The sequence below is a fragment of the Phoca vitulina genome, unplaced genomic scaffold (genome assembly GCF_004348235.1).
Source record: "Phoca vitulina isolate PV1807 unplaced genomic scaffold, GSC_HSeal_1.0 scaffold33, whole genome shotgun sequence".
Classification (NCBI taxonomy): Eukaryota; Metazoa; Chordata; class Mammalia; order Carnivora; family Phocidae; genus Phoca; species Phoca vitulina.
Genome location: NW_022589736.1, coordinates 920,521 through 939,746, shown reverse-complemented (window position 1 = coordinate 939,746; position 19,226 = coordinate 920,521). Strand labels below are relative to the sequence as shown.

The 19,226-nt window shown below is 62.8% G+C and overlaps 1 protein-coding gene across 1 annotated transcript in view; it reads right to left on the bottom strand.

Moving 5' to 3' along the window:
- PKD1 (polycystin 1, transient receptor potential channel interacting) overlaps window positions 1-18,283 on the bottom strand; it is a 41,022-nt gene extending 22,739 nt beyond the window's left edge. The window contains 9 exon segments of the mRNA XM_032425549.1: window positions 114-240; window positions 649-764; window positions 1,146-1,366; window positions 2,563-2,746; window positions 2,873-3,544; window positions 3,815-3,984; window positions 4,292-4,363; window positions 4,484-4,555; window positions 18,069-18,283. Of these exon segments, the coding sequence (XP_032281440.1) occupies window positions 114-240; window positions 649-764; window positions 1,146-1,366; window positions 2,563-2,746; window positions 2,873-3,544; window positions 3,815-3,984; window positions 4,292-4,363; window positions 4,484-4,555; window positions 18,069-18,283 (1,849 nt within the window).
- Window positions 18,284-19,226: the final 943 nt, after the last annotated feature.

Sequence of the window (19,226 nt, the reverse complement as noted above, 5' to 3'; positions counted from 1 at the left end):
GGTTTCTCTGTGGACACCACTCTGTCCACCTCAAGGCTGGAGACCTGTCCAGTGGCCAAGGGACCACTGCTTGTGACCGCACAGACCCCCCCCCCCCCCGGACAGAGTCCCACCTGCTTCTGCTGTGGGCCTGAACACCTGCAGCCGCAGCTGGGCGGGCCGGCGGAGCTCCTGGGTGCCGAACTCGGCTGCGGTGAGGAAGGCTTCCCTGCTCACGCCCAGGCTGGGGAACACCATCACCTGGGGGGACGGAGCTGCTCAGCTCCACAGACCCCGACCCCCAGCCAGCCCCAGCCCTGCCGGCGCAGAGGGGAAGGAGCCACCAGACGGGGCTTCACACTGAGGAAGACAGTCACTCAGGATGAGAAATCAGGTCAAAACCACCTATGAGCACCAGGACCACCACCTTGTTTTGTGAAAAAGCCCACAAACATCCAGAGAGAAGGCTCAGGAGCATTCAGGGCTCTCAGACACTGGGAGGAGGTGCTGCTTCTCTCTGCACGGTGGTGGGTTTCCTATGGCATCTTTACTGGGCACACAGGACATTAGGAAGGCCCAGAAAAAAGAGCTTATTTTTGAAAAAACAGTGCAGCCAGACTAAGGCTCAGTCTCCAGACTGTGTCCTGGAGGGTCCTGGGGTCAGCCTACCTCGACAAGCTCCTGGGGGGCCGAGAGGGCCTCCTGCTGTGCCAGGGGGCTCAAGGGTCCCTGCAGGTCCCCACTGGGTGCTCCCACGAGGAAGGTCTCCGCGTCCCACACAGGACCTGGGATGGCAAGTGTGCAATGACGAGGAGAGCGTCAGGGGCCCGAGGCAGGGCCGGACCTGGGACTGAGCCCCCCAGCAGTAGCCTCAAACAGCTACCCCCCAGCTGTGTCTGTCTCATTGGGTGCAGGCTCTGCTCGGAACCACAAGTGCTCAGTGACACCTAACGGACGCTGAACAGCTAAGGAATGAGCCTAGGATGAGGATTGTGACTGTCCTGGCCAGACAGGAGGAGCTCCTATTTTGGGGGGAACAGCTGTCCTGGCCAGGACAGGAGGAGCCCCTGGGGCACCCAGGAGACCCTGCACAGTGGGGGGGGTGGGCGGCGGTCCTGGTCCAGGACAGAAGGTGACCCGCAGCACCTCCAGGGGCCCCAGCGCACCTCCAGGCCGCAGCTCGCAGACGTAGCTGTGGGGCACTGAGCACAGGTCCGTGTTGCACTGCCCCGCAGGCCCGAGCCGCACACAGCGCTCAGCCGTGGCAGGGTGCGGCTCCCCGGGCAGCCAGTTCTGGCAGCTCTCCAGGCTGAACGCCTCGCCCCGCACCGCAGGGCCTACCTCCGCCCCCTCCACAGAGGAGAAACCAATCCACACATCCAGGCTCCTGCAGGCAGGCAGAGGGGAGAGTGGGCGCTCAGGGGCTACCCGAAAACAGGCACCCCTCCATCTGCCCTCTCTCCAGGAGCCTGCTCCTCACGGCAGCCCCTCAGGGAGGCCTTGCCCCTGTCCCCATCTCTAGATGGGGAAATTGAGGCTCAGAGAGATGACCTGGCAAGCAAGGCCATGTCAGTGTCCACATAGCAGCCATGCCCATGGGGCCAGGGGCCCAGCTGAGGGCTCCTTGCAGGGGGAGGCTTCAGTCTGGCCAAGGGCTGTGTATTCTGTGACAGGGTGTGGGGGCCCCCGGGGTGCGGAGTGGCCGACTCTTGGTTTCGGCTCAGGTCATGATCTCAGGGTTGTGAGATCGAGCCCTCTGCCGTCGGGCTCTGTGCTCAGCGGGTAGCCTGCCTGAGATTCTCCCTCTCCTCCTGCCTCTGCCCCCTTCCCCTTCTCTCTCTCCCTCCCACAAATGGATAAAAAAAAAATCTTAAAAAAAAAAAAAAAGCAGCTCTGGGTGTAGGTTTTGGGGAAAAAAACACATGCATCTCAGCCCCCCGAATAGGCTACTCCCCACAGCTCTGCCAAGCTAGGAAGACCCTTCTGGAGGGAGGGCTTCCAGACACATGGACGGCACAGGCACTGGGGCCCGGCTACTGCCAGTTAACCAGGTGACCTTGACCATTCTGGGCCTCGATTTCCCCTTCCGGACACTGAGGATGTCCAGGGTATGATCCACAGTCTGGTTGGCCCCTTCCCACACAGGGACACGGGGAGAAATGGGCATCTGGCCTCTGGCCGCGGCAAGCGTTGATGGCTGGGGGGAGGGCTGGTGCTGGCTACAGGGAAGCACATTTCCTCTCGGGCCTGGGGGGCCGAGGGTGGCCTCCATGGTCACACCAGAACCGGCCCTACCCCTGCCAGGAGGGGCTCAGCAGGGGACAGCAGGGGGTGGGCAGCCTGTAGGACCCGGGATGCATCAACCCTACCCCCATGCACACATCTCTGTGTGGAGAGCTGATGGGAATGGCATCAGCTGAGCAAGACGGGGCTCCTTGGCTGCAGTCAGGCCAGCCAGCTGGATGTGGCTCCTCCAGCCACCCCCACCTGTCCTCCTGATCCTCCTCAAGCCTTAGGCTCTGTCCCCACCCCAGCATTCTGGGGACCCCACCTCACAGCCTCTCGGGGGGCGGGGGGCGGTACCTGGTGACCTGGGAGACCAGGAAGCGCTGGACGGCGGGACTGTCCACCATGGCCAGGGCGGCCCCGGCCCAGGCCTGGCACTGCTCCTGCGCCTGCAGCCAGGCGGCCTTCTCTGCCACCAGGCGGTAGCAGTGCCCATTGCCGGGGAAGATTGCGGTGTCCGAGGGGCAGAGCGGATGCACCACTGGGGGGTCGGCGGGCAGAGAAGGGGGCATCAGTGTGTCCCCAACCAGGACCACCCCACCCACGCCAGCCCCTGGGGGTGAGGAGGGGAGGGACAACCGAGGCCCGGGGGCGGCAGGGCACCCACCTCGGGCTGGCTCCTCGCCCACAGCCACAATGCTGTATGTGGCTTCGAGGTCCGAGCCGCCACGATTTCGGACACCAAGCTTGAGGGTCTCGTCACTGCGCACCGAGACGAGGCATGTGAGCTCCAGGGCCACAGGGGCGGCCTCCACCTGCACCTCGGCCCCCAGCCGGGCGGAGCCGGCCCCCAGGGCCAACACAGCTGTCACGTGATAGCGGCCGGGCAGCACGTAGCGGTGCGTGGTGGCGGGGCCAGCAACGTCCACCTTGGGGGAGCCGTCGCCGAAGTCCCAGTGTGTGGAGCTGACGGGCAGGGAGGCAGTGACGTGGAAGGCTGCTGGCTCGCCAGAGGCCAGGGGTCCCTGAGGCCCCACCAGGGCGGCCCCTGGGGAGGCAGGGAAGATGTTCCGGAGAAGGGCGGGGCCCCTGCAGGCAGGGGTGAGGGGCGATGGGGTGCTGGAGCAAAAGGGCAGGCAGGCCGAGGAGGCGTTGGGGGGCCGGGCCGCCCCGCACAGGCACCAGCCCTGGTCTGAGAGGGCCCCGAGGCCCTGGCCGGCCGCGAAACAGAAGGCACTGCATGCCGCGGGTGTCAGTGGGCCCTCGTGGGCAGCTGAGAAGGCCACCAGCACCACAGCGCCCGAGCTGTTGTCAGGAAGGCAGGCGATGTACTCCTCACCTGGACGGAGCAGACAGGCTGGTCCCCGGCATGCCCCGCTCCGGATCCCACATCACATCACCCCGCTGCTCTCACCACCTCCCACCTGCACTGGCCCCTTGGTCCACAGGACCCTCCGGACCCCCAACCCGGTCTGTCTCAACCACCGTGACTACTGTCCACGTGCCTCCCCGCCCCGCCCGCCCCCACCCAGGCTGGTGACCCCGGAGCACCTATGGGGACCTGCCCAGCAGGGAAGGCCCCAGCTGGCCCTGCTCCAGCCACACTCACCACAGCCGCCATCCAACAAGGGGACACCGAGGAGGGGCCGGCCAGCTAGGGGGCCGGGCCCGGCACACGTGGCTGCCTCGGGCCGAACCACGCGAACCTGCCGCTCCTCCACCCAGCGAGGCAGCCACGCCAGACCACAGTCACACTCCAGCGGGTTTCCACTCAGGTTTCTGCGGGAGGCGCAAGGCTGGGCACTCAGTGGATGGCAGGGCAGGTGAGGGGGCCCCGAGGAAGGGTCTCTGTTGGCCTCAACGCAAGGAGCGGGGGCCTGGGGTGCCCTCACAAGCACAGCACCCCGCCATCCCTGTGGCAGTGCCGGGCCCTGAAAGAGCTCCGGTGGGCAAGCACACAGCCCCCAGCGCCTGGTCTCAAACAGGAATGGGCACGGAGGCCAGGTCAGGAGGGCAGGGAGGGTAACTGGGGGGGCCGGGGCGGGGGCTCGGGCTTGGCTACTGACACCCACCAAAAACAACTTACATTTCACTTAAATTAAATAAATTAGCAAATATTCCTTCTTCTAAAGTAGAAATCTTGTTGTTACTTATGTCCCTGGAAGAAAGGGGGGGATTCAGCAAGGTCTGAAGGAAGCCCCCATAACAGAAACAGTGACAGGCAGCCGCCACCCGCCCACCCCGTGCAATCACACAGCCCCCTGGAGCGGACACTCACAGCTCTGTCAGTGCGGAGAGGTTCGCCAGGAGCCCCACGTCCAGGGCCTGGAGCAGGTTGTGGGAGACATCTCTGGGGAGCAAGGTGGTCACTGGTCAGTGCCAGAGCCCCAGACAGGGCACAAAGCAGACCCAGGCCCACCCCCAGAGGCTCCCCCACACCCTCCAACTCCCTGCTCTTGAGGCCAGGATAGAGGATCCAAATGAACGGAGCAGGAGAGGGCTGGGAGCCCTCAGGACTCCGTCCCCGCCCTGCCCCACTCCCCTCCTCTGCCCAGTCCCCCGCCCCCTGCCCCAGCAGTGCCATCCCACATAGGGCCTGAAACACACCACGGCAGCCCAAGGGTCTCCAGGGCCAGGGGCCTTGCTGCTGCCGGCTTGGGGGAGGGCTGGCCTCCGAGTGCCACCAAGACACAGTGGGGCACAAAGACCAGATAAGCAGGAGGGGACCCTGGGGGACCACCTCATCTCAGAGCTACGGTGACAGGCCACAGTAAACACGAGGTTAACAGAACCCCAGGACAAACACCGGCATGGTCTACAAGGTAACACACAGGTTCAACAGGAAGCACAGGCGGGCAGGAATCAGGGAGGCCGGCTGAAAGGCGAGACGTGCACTGTGTCCGACCGCGCTGCTGCGTTGGGCGGACGCTCCAGAGACAGGCGGGCCCCACCAGAGTCCACGCAAGGGCACAGCGGACCAGGAGTGAGAGCCGGCTCTCCGTAAACCCCAGGAGGTTCAACACCAGCTGGGACGGGCGAGTGTCACAAAGCCCGAAGCCAAAGGTGACAACTGACGGGGAGAACACAGGAGAGCATCACACGATTCTCCGAGCGTCAGGCACCAGCAGCAATCAAACGGCAAAGCCAGAAGATCCAACTACAGAAAAACACGCAACCTCCACACAAAGCATCATAAATAAAACCAGACAACAGGCTGGGAAGCGCGCTACCAACTTCCAGCGGGGTCAAAGGCCCCAGCGCCCTTTCCGCACACACCTACCAGACAGCGGCTCCAGGACCAGAGCACAGAACGCGAGCTTCACCAAAGAAACAGAGATCCCAGACGCGAGGAGACGCACTGGGGAGAGCAGCACGAAAGCACCTTCATCCGCCAAGTCGTGAATATTTCAGAACCACGACCCCTGGTGCTGGCGACACCCCCCCCCCCCCCGCCCCCACAAGGAGGGTCAAAGCCCTTCAAACAGCACACTCTGCGGCCAACGACTCCACTCTCCCTCCCAGCCTGGAGGTGGAGGCCACGGTTGCCCCTACCCATCCACTCCCCTGACCTGGGGGACACTTCTTCACTGCTTCACTGTGTCCCTGCTTCACTGCATCCTCCTCATCCCTGCCCCAGGCTCCCACATCTGAGTAGCCCCCTGCTGTGGCCTCCAAACTGATGAGGCCTGGGCCTCCCACCTGCACAGCCTCTGCCCTTGCAGGTCACCGCTCGCCCTCAGATGTCCCCAGAATGCCTCTCACTGGCCCTAACCTGGCTCCCACTGACCACCCAGTCGTGCAGAGGCGGGGGGTCCACTGACACCTCCTCCTGGCCCAACCATTTCCAGGTCCTGCCAACCCAGCTCTTCCAACACTCAGACTCCCACCCTACCCCAAGCATGGCCTGGTCAGACAGCCCATCCCTGGGCACCTGCCTGGCTGCCGCGGCCCCTCCTATCTAAGCTCCTGAGGCAGCCCGGGTGGGGCAGGGGTGGTGTCCCGCTCCCAAAAGTCACCCTCTGAAACGGAGCCTGCTCCAAATACAGCAGGACCTGAGAAGGGGCTGGTGCGAAAACAAGGTCCTCATGGGAAAGCTGACGCGCACACACAGGCCCCTGAGGACATGGGGGAGGAGGGGGTCCCAGGGCTTCGCAGGCTGGGATGCCTGGTGCAGCACCCCAGCCTGGCTCATGATGCTGCAGACCACGTCTGGAACCAGGCTCAGGAAACGACCCCCACCACAGCCCAACCGCTGCTTCACCCGGGAGGCCTGCTGGCCACGCAGGGTCTCACAGCGACCAACAAGGGCTGGGGGCTGCGAACTGGGCCTTCGCCAGGCCGCTCTGCCAACCTGGCCCCCAACACAGCCAGGGGGCCGCCTGGAGGGGCGCCAGAAGCATACTGTGACCCAAGTGGGAAGCCAGGCCCAGAGGGGCTCCCATTCCCCTGGAGGGGTGGGGCGGGTGGGGCCGGAGCACCTGTTGGGAGCAGGTGGGGCTGGGGGCCAGGGGTCTCCACCTGGAGCAGCCCCCCACTGCTGTGACCGGTATGCCCAACCAAGCAAGAGCCAGGGCGGCTAACTTGGCAAGTTCAACTTCCAGGCAAGAGGTTCAAAAACGCAGCACAAGCCGGAGCCTCACACGGCAGAGGGCCCCCAGCCCCAAGAACCAGGGTCACCACAGACGCCCCTCCCCTCACCTGTGGGGAGAGACAGGATTTACAGTGGCAGTGACCAGAGCCCATTAGTCGATCGGCGGGTGCAGCCCCCTCAGCACACGGATGCAAGAGAAATCCAGGTGCAAAATGCAGCCCTGCCCCCTGCAACTGTTCAAACTAAGATCTAAAGAAAGTGCCGGAAAGGGTGCACCATTAGCAGCTCCTGTCTTGAGAGCACGCGAGTCCCCTGAGTTTTCCACCCTCCTTTTGCCCTTGAAGTAGGAGAAACAGGGTAGGAGTGGATGGACAGGCTGCCCCGGGGGCCTGGAGTAGGGGTTTCAGAGGGGAACAGGCGGCGAGGGGGCTGGCAAGGGGGGCCAGAGCCCTGCCCCATCCCAGCTCGGTGCCCTGAGGTCTCCGCGAGCCTCTTGGCTTCCCATCTGGGGAGGGTGGACACAGAGAGACAGCGTGCATGGCTATATGCGCAGGTCCGTCTCCACCCAGAACCTGGGTTCCAGGAACTCCATGGCTGGAAAGGTCTTTGGGGGCCAGGGGACACGGGGACAGGATTTTCTGGCTAGGTTACCTGTGCCCCCCACAATGGAGCCTAGATTCCCCCGTCCCTTCTCACACGTGGCAGAGGAAGGGGTGCTTTCTGATGGGTCGGGCTGGGCCTTCCTCTAGGGTACACTGCCCACCCTGTGTTCCACAGGCTCACCCCAGCCGGCCCACTCCCACTCCCAGGGTAGGGTGGGCAGGCCAGGCCAGGAGACCAGGGAGAGGTTGGCCAGACTCCCACCCAACTGGTCAAGCACGATGCTCAATCTTGGGCCTCAAGCAGAAGACAAAAGAAAGAAGGAAAATCCCTAAAATGTTTTCCACATCCCATTTTCTGGAAAATCCATCACGAGTGGCAGCTGCTGGGAACCGCCCGTGGTGCCTGAGAAACCAGGGCAGCGGGTGGGCGGGGCGGGTCAAGCTCAGCGTCCAGGCCACTCAGCCAGCATCCACCCCGGCCCGTCAGGACATTGCTGTCCCTGGCCTCACTGGCCCATGGCTCCAGGCCATCCTCGGGCCAGTTAAGTCCTCCATCCAGCTCTGTGTGGCCCAGCAGCCCCACTGAGGCTCCCCTCTCCTGCATGCGGAAGGCCCCACGTCAGTCAGTCACAGGCACTGGCCACGTGCTCCCTGCTCTCCAGGGTCCAGTTGAGCCCCCCACCCCCCGCACTCACCTGGGCCTAGCCTGGCCCCTGGGGCACAGAAAATATCAACAGGCTCCCCAGGATCTTCCGCGGCCAAGGTCCCGTGCCCCAAGGGCATACCATGCCCTGAGCCCCAGCCCCCCAGCCTGCCCCACGGTGTGGGAGCATCTGTTTGGGGCAGGCCATGGGTAACCGTGTACACTGGGAGAGATGGGAAGGGCAGAGGGGACCCTGAGGGGGAGCTCTGAGCGTCACTGGAAGGAGGACATGGAAAGAGAACACTGGTAGGGTCCTCACCCAGTCCCACACCCCCAAGGTCCTCAACAGCCATTTGTCCACATTTATTCTTGCCATCAATGTTCTGGGGGAATGCCAAGGAGGCCTCGGCCAGCCCTCCCCCCGAGGTGACATCATCATAGTCTGACACCCTGCCCCCACACCGGTGTTCCCCAGGTCTTACAACCACAGGGGAGAGACACAGCAGGCCCAGGGAGCCGCCAAAGGAGCCCAGCACAGCCCAAGCCGCAGGGGCTGGCCAAGCAGCGGCTGGCCTCTACTGGGAGGAGGGCCAGCAGCCTGGCTGGACAGCACCCCTAAGAGGTCCCGGGCCAAGCAGGGCCCACCCTCTGGGCCAGCTAGATACTCCCCAGCCCCTCCAAGGCCCACACAAGCAACCTCCACAGACCCCCAGGCCAGGGCTGGAGGGGTCAGGCCAGCTTCGGGAGGAGGTGGGTGACCTGGGGACCCACACACCACCAGGCGACAGGCACACACCCACGACAGCACAAAACACATGTCACCTCCCCAGGCACCAGGGATCAGGTTGAGAGGCTGGCCTTCCTTCTCCTCCCCCACAGTGACCCAGCAGTCCACTGGGGAGCCCAGGCTGTCCCCCATGCTCCCCCTGCCTTCCAGACCAGACATCCTCATGAGGGGGGACACCAGCCTCCCCTGGGGTACAGGCCCCCAACGGCATGTCTGGGTCTGCTCTTTCCTGCTCCAAGCAGAAGCCTGGTGGAGGGTCCTTGCTTCCACCACCAAGCTGGAGGTGCCCAGCAGGTGCTGAAGGACCCCCATCGGATAGGCAGCTCCCCCTTGCCCTCTCCACACAAGGCTCAGCACCTGCGTCCCGCCCCTGCTCACATCAGGGCCCCAGCGGGGAGAGGTGAGAAAGGGCTGCACCCAGAAGAGGGGAGTGGATCAGGGTGCGTGAAGGTAGAAGCCAAGGAGAGGGTGGTCACAAGCAGGTCTGCAGTGTTCCTGAGCCTGGGGTGGCTCCAAGAGCACTCTACTCTTCTAGAGCTGAGGAACTGGAGGCCCCAGAGAAGCTGGGACCCTGCCCTGCAGCGCTGAGTGGCCTCAGTTTCCTCCTCTGCCACGGAGAGGAGCGGCTCGTGTGCCCGTTCCCCAGTCCAGATGCTGGGCGGGGTCTGGGGGCCAGCCGGAGCCCCCAAGGAAACATCTGCACATTCCAGACGCATGTGGTCAGCGGCGGGGGCGAGTGCCAGGCCCCAGCCCGTCACCCCCCACCCCTGCGCTGGCCGCCGTGCTGGAAACAGGGCTTGGGGGGGAACGGGCTCCAGAGGGGCCACTGCAGAGGTTATGTAACCCACTCCTCCAGAGCCAGCAGCTGCCTCCTCCCTCTGGCAGGACGGGACAGCATGCTGGCAGGAGAGAGGGTACCCCCCTCCCCATCCAAGGCCCAGGACTCCGTGCTGTTCCCTCCACCACGGGGCTCCTGGAAACACAGCCTCGGCTGGCCTGTCCTTTCCCTGGAGGCACTGCCAGCTCTGGGGGGAAACAGGTTCTCCTCAGCCCAGCGAGGAGGACCCCCGACACATCCCCTCAGGAGCCAGGCCCAGGCAAAAGGGGAGAGGCTACAGTGCTGAACCTGCCCCCCCCGCACCGGGCCCTGGGGCTGGCGACCCCGCCGCCCCCCCCCCCCCCCCAGCACCGGGGGCAGGCCGCCGGGAGCACTGAGCCAGTTTGAGTGTAATAACCTCATTCTGTTTTCATTCCGTCTATTTATGGTGAGCAAGGCTGGCTTCCAGGGCCGGAAATGATGTGTAAATTAATGAATTCGAGTTTAGGAAGGAGCGGATTTGAAGACAAACATGTGGACAGGGCCAGCTGGGGAGCGGGCAGAGGCAGGCTCTCCATGGAGGGGTCTGCTGGCCCCAGGGCAGCGGTGAGGGGCTGTCTCAGCCTCCAAAGTGAGGAGAAGAGGTCTGCATGGGAACCTCCCAGATCCAGGAGGTGGCCCACGTTTCACAGCGTTTTGTGGGGGCCCCCACACCCGAGCTCTGCCCCTCCCACTGCTGAATTCTCACCAGGATGGGGCATAGATAGCTGGTGTGGTGATGCTGCACACAGGCCAGGACAAGGAGGGGAACTCAGATCTGCAGAAAGGAGGCGAGCGGGGGGTGTCCTCCACATTGGGACAGAAAGATCAAGCCACCCCGAGGCAGCCACCTTCAGAGCATTAACAAGACAGGGTGGGGCCCCCTCCCAGGAGAGGGTCTAGCCTGCTCCTCCCCCTGTGGCTAGGGATTTGGGGTCCCCTTCAGGGCAAAGGGAGCAAAAGGACCAGCACCAAGGGTGCCCAGCCTCCCCCCAGATCTGGCATCTGTACTCAGCAGCTGCGCTCAGACCTGTCACAGCCAGCCAGGCCAGGAGCACGCCATCCCATTTTATAGGTGGGAATGCGGAGGCTCGGGGAGGCTGCCCTGCTCGTCCCACCATCACCTCCCCAGAGTCGGGAGACTGAAGGAGGAAGGCTGGGCTCTTCCCCATCCTGGCGGTGGGGGGCTGGCACGTGGCCTCTGGCTTGCCAGGGGCAGAGACATCAGTCCAGTGTGGCTAGCCAGCCCATCACCCCCTCAGTTGCCGGGCATGGCCAATGGCACGAAGCAGCCTGACCCCAGGGCTATACAGCAGCTTGCAGGCACCAGACCCTGGAGGCCAATCGTGCTGTTAGCCTTGCCCTGAGCACTGGCCTTCATTCCCTGCTTCCAGAAGGAAAAGCTGGCTTCTGGCCCTGCCTTAGGACAAAGCCCTTTCCAGGGGGGGGCCCCATAGCATCCTTCAGGGCACGGGGGCTGCTAAAATCAGGGACACCACACTTGGCCAGGCCTGGGCCCACAGGCACCTCAGGGAGAGAATGAGCCCTGCCCACCTTGGCCACAAACGCAGCCCCTTCCCTGGCACGGGCGGCTGGGCACCACTGGGCCCCTTGGCGGAGATGGCTGCCAAGCCACAAAGAACGAGGTGTTCCGGGAAAAAAGGACGTGAGCTGCATTTTCCAGCTGCGTTCTATTCGGCAGCAAGACTGCAGGCACGCTCGGCCGGCGCCCCCGCTGCACGCGGCCCACCCCGTGGACACGGCCCCGCCTTGACCGGCTGGAGACGCACAAGCACCCAGCTCAGAGGGCCAGACGGCCGCCACCACCCCAGACAGCGGCAGGACAAACGGGATGTTTTCATTCCAGAGTGCTCCGTGGGCTGGGCCCGTCTGGGTTCCCACTGCTGGCACTGGCCACTGCAGAGTGTTCCGGAAAGGAAAATGTGCATCTCCATCCAAAATGGCTTCCTCACTTGAAACCAAGCTCAGCCAGGGCGTCCCTCAAGAGCCAGGGTCTCAAGAGCTGTGGGGGAGCACGGGTAGTGGCAGAAGCACACCCCATCCCACAGGCAGCGTGTGGGGGCAGGAGCCACGTCCTCCAGGGCCACCCAGCCAGCTGTCAGAAGACGGTGGCCAGCGACAAGCTGCCCAGGGCCAAGGCAGAGCAACAGAGAGAGGAGGCGGGGGCCCCCACAGGAGACACCCTGGTCTCAGGCCCTGAGAGAGCCGCAGGATGAGCCTGCAGAGAAGCAGGAGAGGGAAACTGAGTCTCACCGACACAGTGTGCCTATGCTGCAGCAAGATCACCGTGCCGTGCGCGTGATGGTGGAGCCAGCAGCAGGGCTGATGTGGGGGGCATCAAGCAGCTCTCGTGGCCAGGGATTTCAGCGGTGCCCCAACACCCCAGGTCACAGAACAAGGTGAACATGGGAAGTGACACTTTCTAGTCACACCTCAAAGCTTCACTGTGTCACAAATCCGTACCTGAACGCATCAAAAACACAAATGCACAAAACTGACACCCAACACCAGAGGAGCGTGCCAGGGGTCCCGACTCCCAACAGCTGCATGGCCCTGCACTGAAGATACCTCTGAGGTCAGAGCAGAGGGGGCAGCAAGGCTTCTGGACCTCGGGGCCTCCCTCCAGCTGGAGCTCAGGGCTGTACAGGAGTCCGCCCCCCCCCCCCATTTGGTCTGAACAACGCAGTGACTGGCACACGTGCTCAGGGCTCCTCTCCGTGCTTCTGTTCTGTCAGCAGGGCAGGTCCCAAGGACCCATCGGCCAGTGGCCAGTGCTTGGGGACAAGGTAATGGGCTCTGAGGATGTGGACAGAATGGAGCCAAGGGGCCACCCTGGCAATGGTTACAGTTACCGTGGTCCCAGCGCTGAGCCCTATGGACACGCCCACAACCCCAGAAGGGACATCCATCCTCGGTGCCCACCGTACGAGTGAGGAGACTAAAGCTTGGGAAGGCTGAGAGACGCGGCCAAGGTCACGCAGGAAATGGAGGAGGTGGGATTGAATCAGGTCTGATTCAAGGCCAGAGTCCCGACTGCTGGGTCCCCACGCCTCCCTCCCAGAACCAGACAGGAAGTCAGTGGGAAGAACCCCAGCACAGATAGCAGATCGACGCCCGAAGACGGAGCTGCAGGGAAGGGCCAAGCCAGCAGCTGAGGCCAGAGCCCAGAGCCCACCCAGTCCCACTCAATCCCACGGGGGGTGCCCCCCACCGCCACTTCTATGAGCCAGGCCCCTGTGTGCAGCAATGGGGGTATGCCCCAGAGCGCGCTGATGCAATCACCTCTCCGCCACAACTCACCAGCCATGTGACCCTAGGAAGTGACTTAACCTCAGGGAGCCTCAGTTTCCTGGTCTGTAAAATGGGACCAAGAGAGCTTCCAATGCCATAGCATCATGGGGATGGAAGGTGACATAGGACAGAAAGGGCTTAGCAAGGAGCCCAGCACGTGGCAACCACGGAGGGAGAGGACGACCCAGTGGTGGGGAGTGGGGTGCACACCCCCAGCTATTTTCAGAGATTTCGTTTTCAATTCAGTTGTACCTCACATACTATAAAGTTCACCCTTGTGAAGCTTACAACTCAGTGGTTCCTAGTGTGTTCTCAAGGTTGCACAACCAGCACCACTGTCTGATTCCACAACATTCTCACCCCAAACAGAAACACCTCCCCTACTCAGCTAGACACGCTAGTCTGCTTTCTGGTTCCATGCATTTGCCTGTTCTAGACATTTCCTACCAGTGAAATCATTCAACACGTGGCCTCTTATGTCTGGCTTCTTTCACTTAACATGTCTTCAAGGCTTGTACAGGTTGGAGCAGGTGTCAGGGCTCCGTTCCTGTTAACGGCTGAGTAATACTCCAGTGGATTGGCAGACCACGTTCGGTTCCTCTGTTCTTCTGTTGCTGGACACCTGCGCTGTCTCCACGTTCTGGCTACTATGAATCCTGCCGCTGTGAACATTTGTGTACAAATTTCTGTGTGGACCCAGGTTTCACTTCTCTTGGGCAGACACCTAGGAGTAGAATGGCTGGGTCCTACCGAGGAGCCGGCAGACCGCCCTCCAGAGGGCCGCCCCATTCTGCATCCCGCCAGGGTTGTGTGGGTGGTCCGATTTCTCCACACCTCGAGACGCTGGCTACCATCTGTCTGCGACAGCCGTCCACATGGGCGTGAGGGGCATCTCACTGCAGTTCGATCTGCGTTTCCCTGAAAGCAACATGTTGAGCTTCTTTTCATGTGCTTACTGGTCATCTGTCTCTTTTTTGGAGGTATGTCTGCTCAGATCCTTCACCCATTTTTTAATTGGACCCTTGATCTCATTCACGTTGAGAATACATAAAAACCTTGTTGTCGCTGTTTTTAATCAACGTTCTGGCTACGAGTCCCTCGCCACGTAAAAGACTCGCACATGCTCTCCACCTGGCAGCTGTTTGGCAGGTGGGCTCATTTTCCTAGAGGTGGCGGTCCTCCCTACTCCCAGCACCACCCAGCTCCTGAGGGTTGCTGGAACTGTGGGTTCTCCGGTGTTGGTCTCTTCAAGTACCTGAGTGTTGCAGATGCAGCCCAAGCCTCCCCATTCACCTTCCCGCCCAGGCAGGGGGCCCTCCTACAGCGTGTCCTCCTGTCGACAGCTCTGGCAAATGTGCATTCCGTGTCCTCTTGGGAAACTACGGCTACACACGCATTTGTATTCTGAATTCCAAGGGCTGGCTGCGCACCTCAGGGGACATGAGCGTGAGAGCAGCTGGGCGTGCAGGACGCCCAGATCCTCCCAAGACCCATCTCCACCCAGTAGACAGTGTTCTGTGCCTCTTCCGTCTGGGACCCTTCAATGCTGTCCCCAACAGTTGCCTGGATAAAGGCCTCACCTCCCACGCCTCCATCACCTGGGGCCTCAGAGACTCCTCCAGGCTGTCCCTTGTCTGGGACGCTCTCTCTCAGACCTTCCAATGTCACCTACACTGGGGGTCCTTCCAGGTAGCCCCTCTAAAGCAGCCCCCTCCCCATCATCTGTGTCTTTGGCTTAACATCAGCTTCCCGGTGAGAACTGACCCTCAGAGACTCCAGACACAGGGCCCGGCATGCAGCAGTCAGGCTCTCTGCCTGCTGAGGGCTCAGGGAGGGGACCATCTGTGGTCTGGCCAGTCCAAGGCAGCCTAACAGGTCACGCACACACCAGGCCCGCGGTCTGCTCCCCAATGCCCACCTTCCCTCGCACCCATGCGCTATGCAGATGCTAGAGATCTAGCCTCCTCCAGTCTCCCCGACTCTCCTGCCATTCAGGGGCACGGGCGGGGAAGGGTGAGGCCCTAAGTACCCCCCAGGTGACACAAGACCCTAAGGCCCTGATATTTCCATCAACGAACCAAGTCCCTACTGAGTTCCTGCCCCAAACCTAGTCCTAGACCAGTGGCTGAAGTGAGCAGCGCACAGCCCTGAGAAGTGGCTGGCCCAAAGCAACCACACCTGAAACTGACCGACAGGCGACATGCGGAGCAGCACCTTCACATGTGAACTTCCCCTGGTGACGAACATGCTCAGTCTCTGCGGTCCTGTCCAACGCAGTAGCCAATGGCCACAAGCGCCTCCAGAGGACATGACATGTGGCTTGCCACACAGCACAGCTCTGGAGCAACCGTCCAGCTACAGGACACAGAGGCAGGAGGACACAGGGGATGCCGCCATGGAGATGACACAGGCGCAGTCCAAACCCAGCTGCTCTCGGAGCCAGTTTCAACAAGTTGCATGAGGAAGGAAAGAGATGAGGGAGAGTGGACACCTCATCAGAAGACAAAAGACACGGACTAATTGTACCATGTGGACCTTATTTGGATCCTAATTCAAACGACTAAAAAAAAAATGGAGACAACCAAAAACCTAAACATGCTGGCACGGATGGGATTGGGGAATCGCTCACGGTCTTAGGTGTGACCACGTATAAAGTGATATAAGGTATAAGGTGTGATGCTTATACGTCAAAGGACAGGACAGCTGGCAACTGGTTCAAAGACGGACGGAGGTGGGGCATGGAGGGGCAGGACAGAGGGCGATGGGTCCATGAAGTTCAGCACGCAATTTTGTCTACTTCTTCTGGGTCTGTTCAAATTCTCCACGATAAAGCTTTTAAAACGGGACAACAGCAACACTTTGCTGAGTAACGTCATCTGTCTCAGGCGCCTTCCAGCAGCACTGTTAACCCAGGCGAGGGTTACCCAGGTCTGGCTCATGACAGAGGTACCAGGCCTGAACCCAGCAGGACCAGGAGAGAGCACAGTTTCCCTTGGGTTCCTGCTCCCTAGCCTCCAGAAATCTCCCAGAGGCAGCTTTGGGGTGTAAAGAACAGCGTGGGGTCTCCTCCGTTCCCCATCTACTTGTGTCTCAGGGTTCCATCGCAAGCTCAGAGGGGCCAGCAACCCTGGGAATCCTGCCGGCTCAGGCCGGGCCAGGCCACCAGCTCCCAGGACCTCCAAAACCCAGGAGCAGATCCTACAGAGACACATGCAAAGCAACAGTCTTGGGCTCCATCACTGTGCCCAAGAGGCTCCAGAGCCTGCACCTGCTGCAGGCCCCTGACTGAGCCACCTGTATTGTTTACTTCCTACCCAGCTCCTGGAGGCCAGCTCAGCATCAGCTGCTGGGGAAGCAGAGAATAACCAGAAGAAACCAGGCCTGACCTCAGCAGTTCCCAGCCCACCAGAGATGGAGGTATCTTCACCACAGTATCCAGAAACAAGGAGGGGGGTGGTGGGGAATCTGATCCGATTATGCTGGTGCAGGCAAGAGGCCATCTCCACAGAGACAAAGGGGATGGTGAATGCTCAAGGGGTCAGGTAGCAAAGCGACAGGCCCAGTGTGACCCCAGCACACACACCCCCATCCCGCCCCCAGCCATGGCTCCCAGCTGATCCTGGAGAACCTGCTCTTCCCCCACCCCCATCCCACTCACCAAAGCCCCAAGGACATCCAGACCACCCAGGAGAAATACCCATCCCTACTTCACCCACCTACTCCCCAACATCCAAACTCATCTGAACACTGACCATGGGGTCACCTAATTAAAGGTGGCCATACACTGGAGGCACCCAGGGAATATTACAGAACCAAATTCCAGGACCCATCCCCAGATTTCACAAGCCTGAGGATGTTAAATGCTCCCCAATGGATTCTAGCACGTGGCCAAGGACAGATGGGAGTCCTGGCTTCGGTAGCTGAAAGTGCCCAAGAAATCCAAACAGGGCCATGGGAATGCAGATCAGCAGGCCCTGAGCCTGCCCCTAGCCCGGGGACAACTGTCTGCAAATCTGGGTCCCCTGCACCCTGTCCATTCCAACTTCAGGTCCTGGGCATCTCCGTCAATCCCAGCTCTGCCATGTGCTGGCCGCGGGTTGGTACCTGGGCAAGTCACATCCCCTGAGTCTGTTTTCTCGTATGTAAAAGAGGAATCTTTGCTGTACCTCTGCCTCAGAGGGCTAGGGGAGGGTCACAGCCAGAGCCTGGCACAGGGCTCACAAAACACCTGAAAACAGCTCTTCAGCGTTTTAAACTACTCCTGCAACCCCACCTGCCCGCTGTCCCCAGGATCACATCAGAGCCCTCTGAGCCCAGCCCACCTCCCCACAACTCCCTTGCAGTGCCACACTGGGGTGTGCCTTAACACCCACACATGACCAAATGCAGCCTCCGGACCTTGCACACACGGTTCCCTCCTCCCGTCCTGCGGCCACCTTGTCACTCCTCCTTTAACATCAGGCCAAGTCTTACACATCCTTCAAATCTTTATCCAGACACCTCTTCCGGGAAGCCTTCCCCGCCATCTCAGACAGAGCTCTCCTCCTCCAGGCTTCCTGCTGCAGGGCTCCCAGGTGCAGAGCATCCCCCAGGCCAGGCTGCATTCTATTAGTCCTTAATTAGCGTCTAAGTGCCGGCCGGTTCCCTTCAGACACCTTCCACCCCGCCCCCGCGCGCTGTCTCAGGTTCCCCCATCAACTCGCGATTGCGGAGCCCCCCAGGTGGGGCGTTTCTGCGTTCAGAGAAACCGGGATTCTTCTGCTTCGCCCCGGCCCAGGCCAGGGGGGCTGAGGACCGCCCGCGGTCCCGGGTTTTCCTTATTTAGTCGGGCCGACCTCACTGAGCTGGAGCCTCGCCCTGGGAGAGGCCTGGCCCGCACTCCGTTTCCCCTTCAGAGGCCGGGGACGCGCCCACGCCCTGCGAGGCCCGCCAGGCCGGCGGCCTGCCCGGCCGGGCCTCTCCCCGGAGCCGAGGGTGCAGGCGCGCCGAGGCCGCCCCACGCCCCGGGCGCCCCCGAGTCCCGGCGCCATGGCAACCGCCCGGCCCGCGGCGCGGGGTGGCGGGGTACTCACAGCGAGGTGGCGTCGGCGGGGATGTGCAGCGCGGGTCCGAGCGTCCGCAGTCCGCGGCCGGAGCAGTTGACGCGGCAGGCGGAGCCGGGCTCCGGACCGCAGAGGCAGGGGGGCGCGCACGGCCCGCAGCCGCACCCGGAGCCCCCCGCCAGCGCCGCGAGCCACAGGCCCAGGCCCAGGGCGAGCGCCAGGCGGGCGGGCGCGGCGGGCGGCATCGTCAGGGCAGCGTGCGCATGGCCCCGGCCCGGCCCCGAGCGCCCCCGAGCCCGCCCGGCGCCGGTGGCCGCGGCTCAGGCGGGGCCCGCGGACGGCATGGCGGGGCGCGGGGCGGGATCCGGCGGCGGCCGCGGCCTGTCTCCCTGCGCGACGCCCGCTCGGCGCTCGGGCCCGGCCGCGCTCTGCGTTCACCGCCGGCCAGTCGCGCGCTCGCGCTGCAGTGCGGGCCCGCCGCCGCCGCTCCTCCTCCTCCTCCCGGCGCGGGGCGGGGCGGCCAGAGGCCCCGCCCCTCGCTCTGCAGGGCGGCCGCGTACGGGGGCGGGGCGTCATCGGGCCCCCGCCCCCTCCTCCCTCATGGGGTGGGCGGGGCGTCGCGCTGCCGCCCGGAGCGGTGGCGGCGGCGGCGGCTGGGCCTCTGCGATGCTGCCCTTACGCGCCCTCCCGCGCCCTCCGGCTTCAGGTCCCCGCCGCGTCCGCGCCCCTCTGCCCTCCGCAGCCGCGAGCGTCACGGCTGTGCCAATACCAGCAGTGATAACCACCCTCTGTCCCGTTGCGTCTCCGCCGTGTTCCAAGCGCCTGGCACACGGTAGGCGCTCGGGAAAAACTCACGGCGTCCTCTCTTACCGTTCCTCCAGAGCGCCGGCGCGGTGTGGGGGCCAGTGCCCGCTATCACAGAGGCGACGGCCGAGGCGGGCCTCAGCGGGAGGAGGGGGAGGGGGGGGGCCAGCGCAGCATCCCCGCCCGCCGAGGGCAGGAGGCTGCCTCTGCGGCCAGCGCACCTGCGTCCCATCAAGCCTAAAAACGATGCACTCTAGTGGCTCTCGGGGCTGGGGGGTGGGGTGGGGAATGGGGAGTAACTGCTAGTGGGTATGAGGTGGATGCTTGACCTAAGCTGGCCGAGTGGCCACAGGGAGAAGTCCGCAGACTCCCACATGGGGGAGG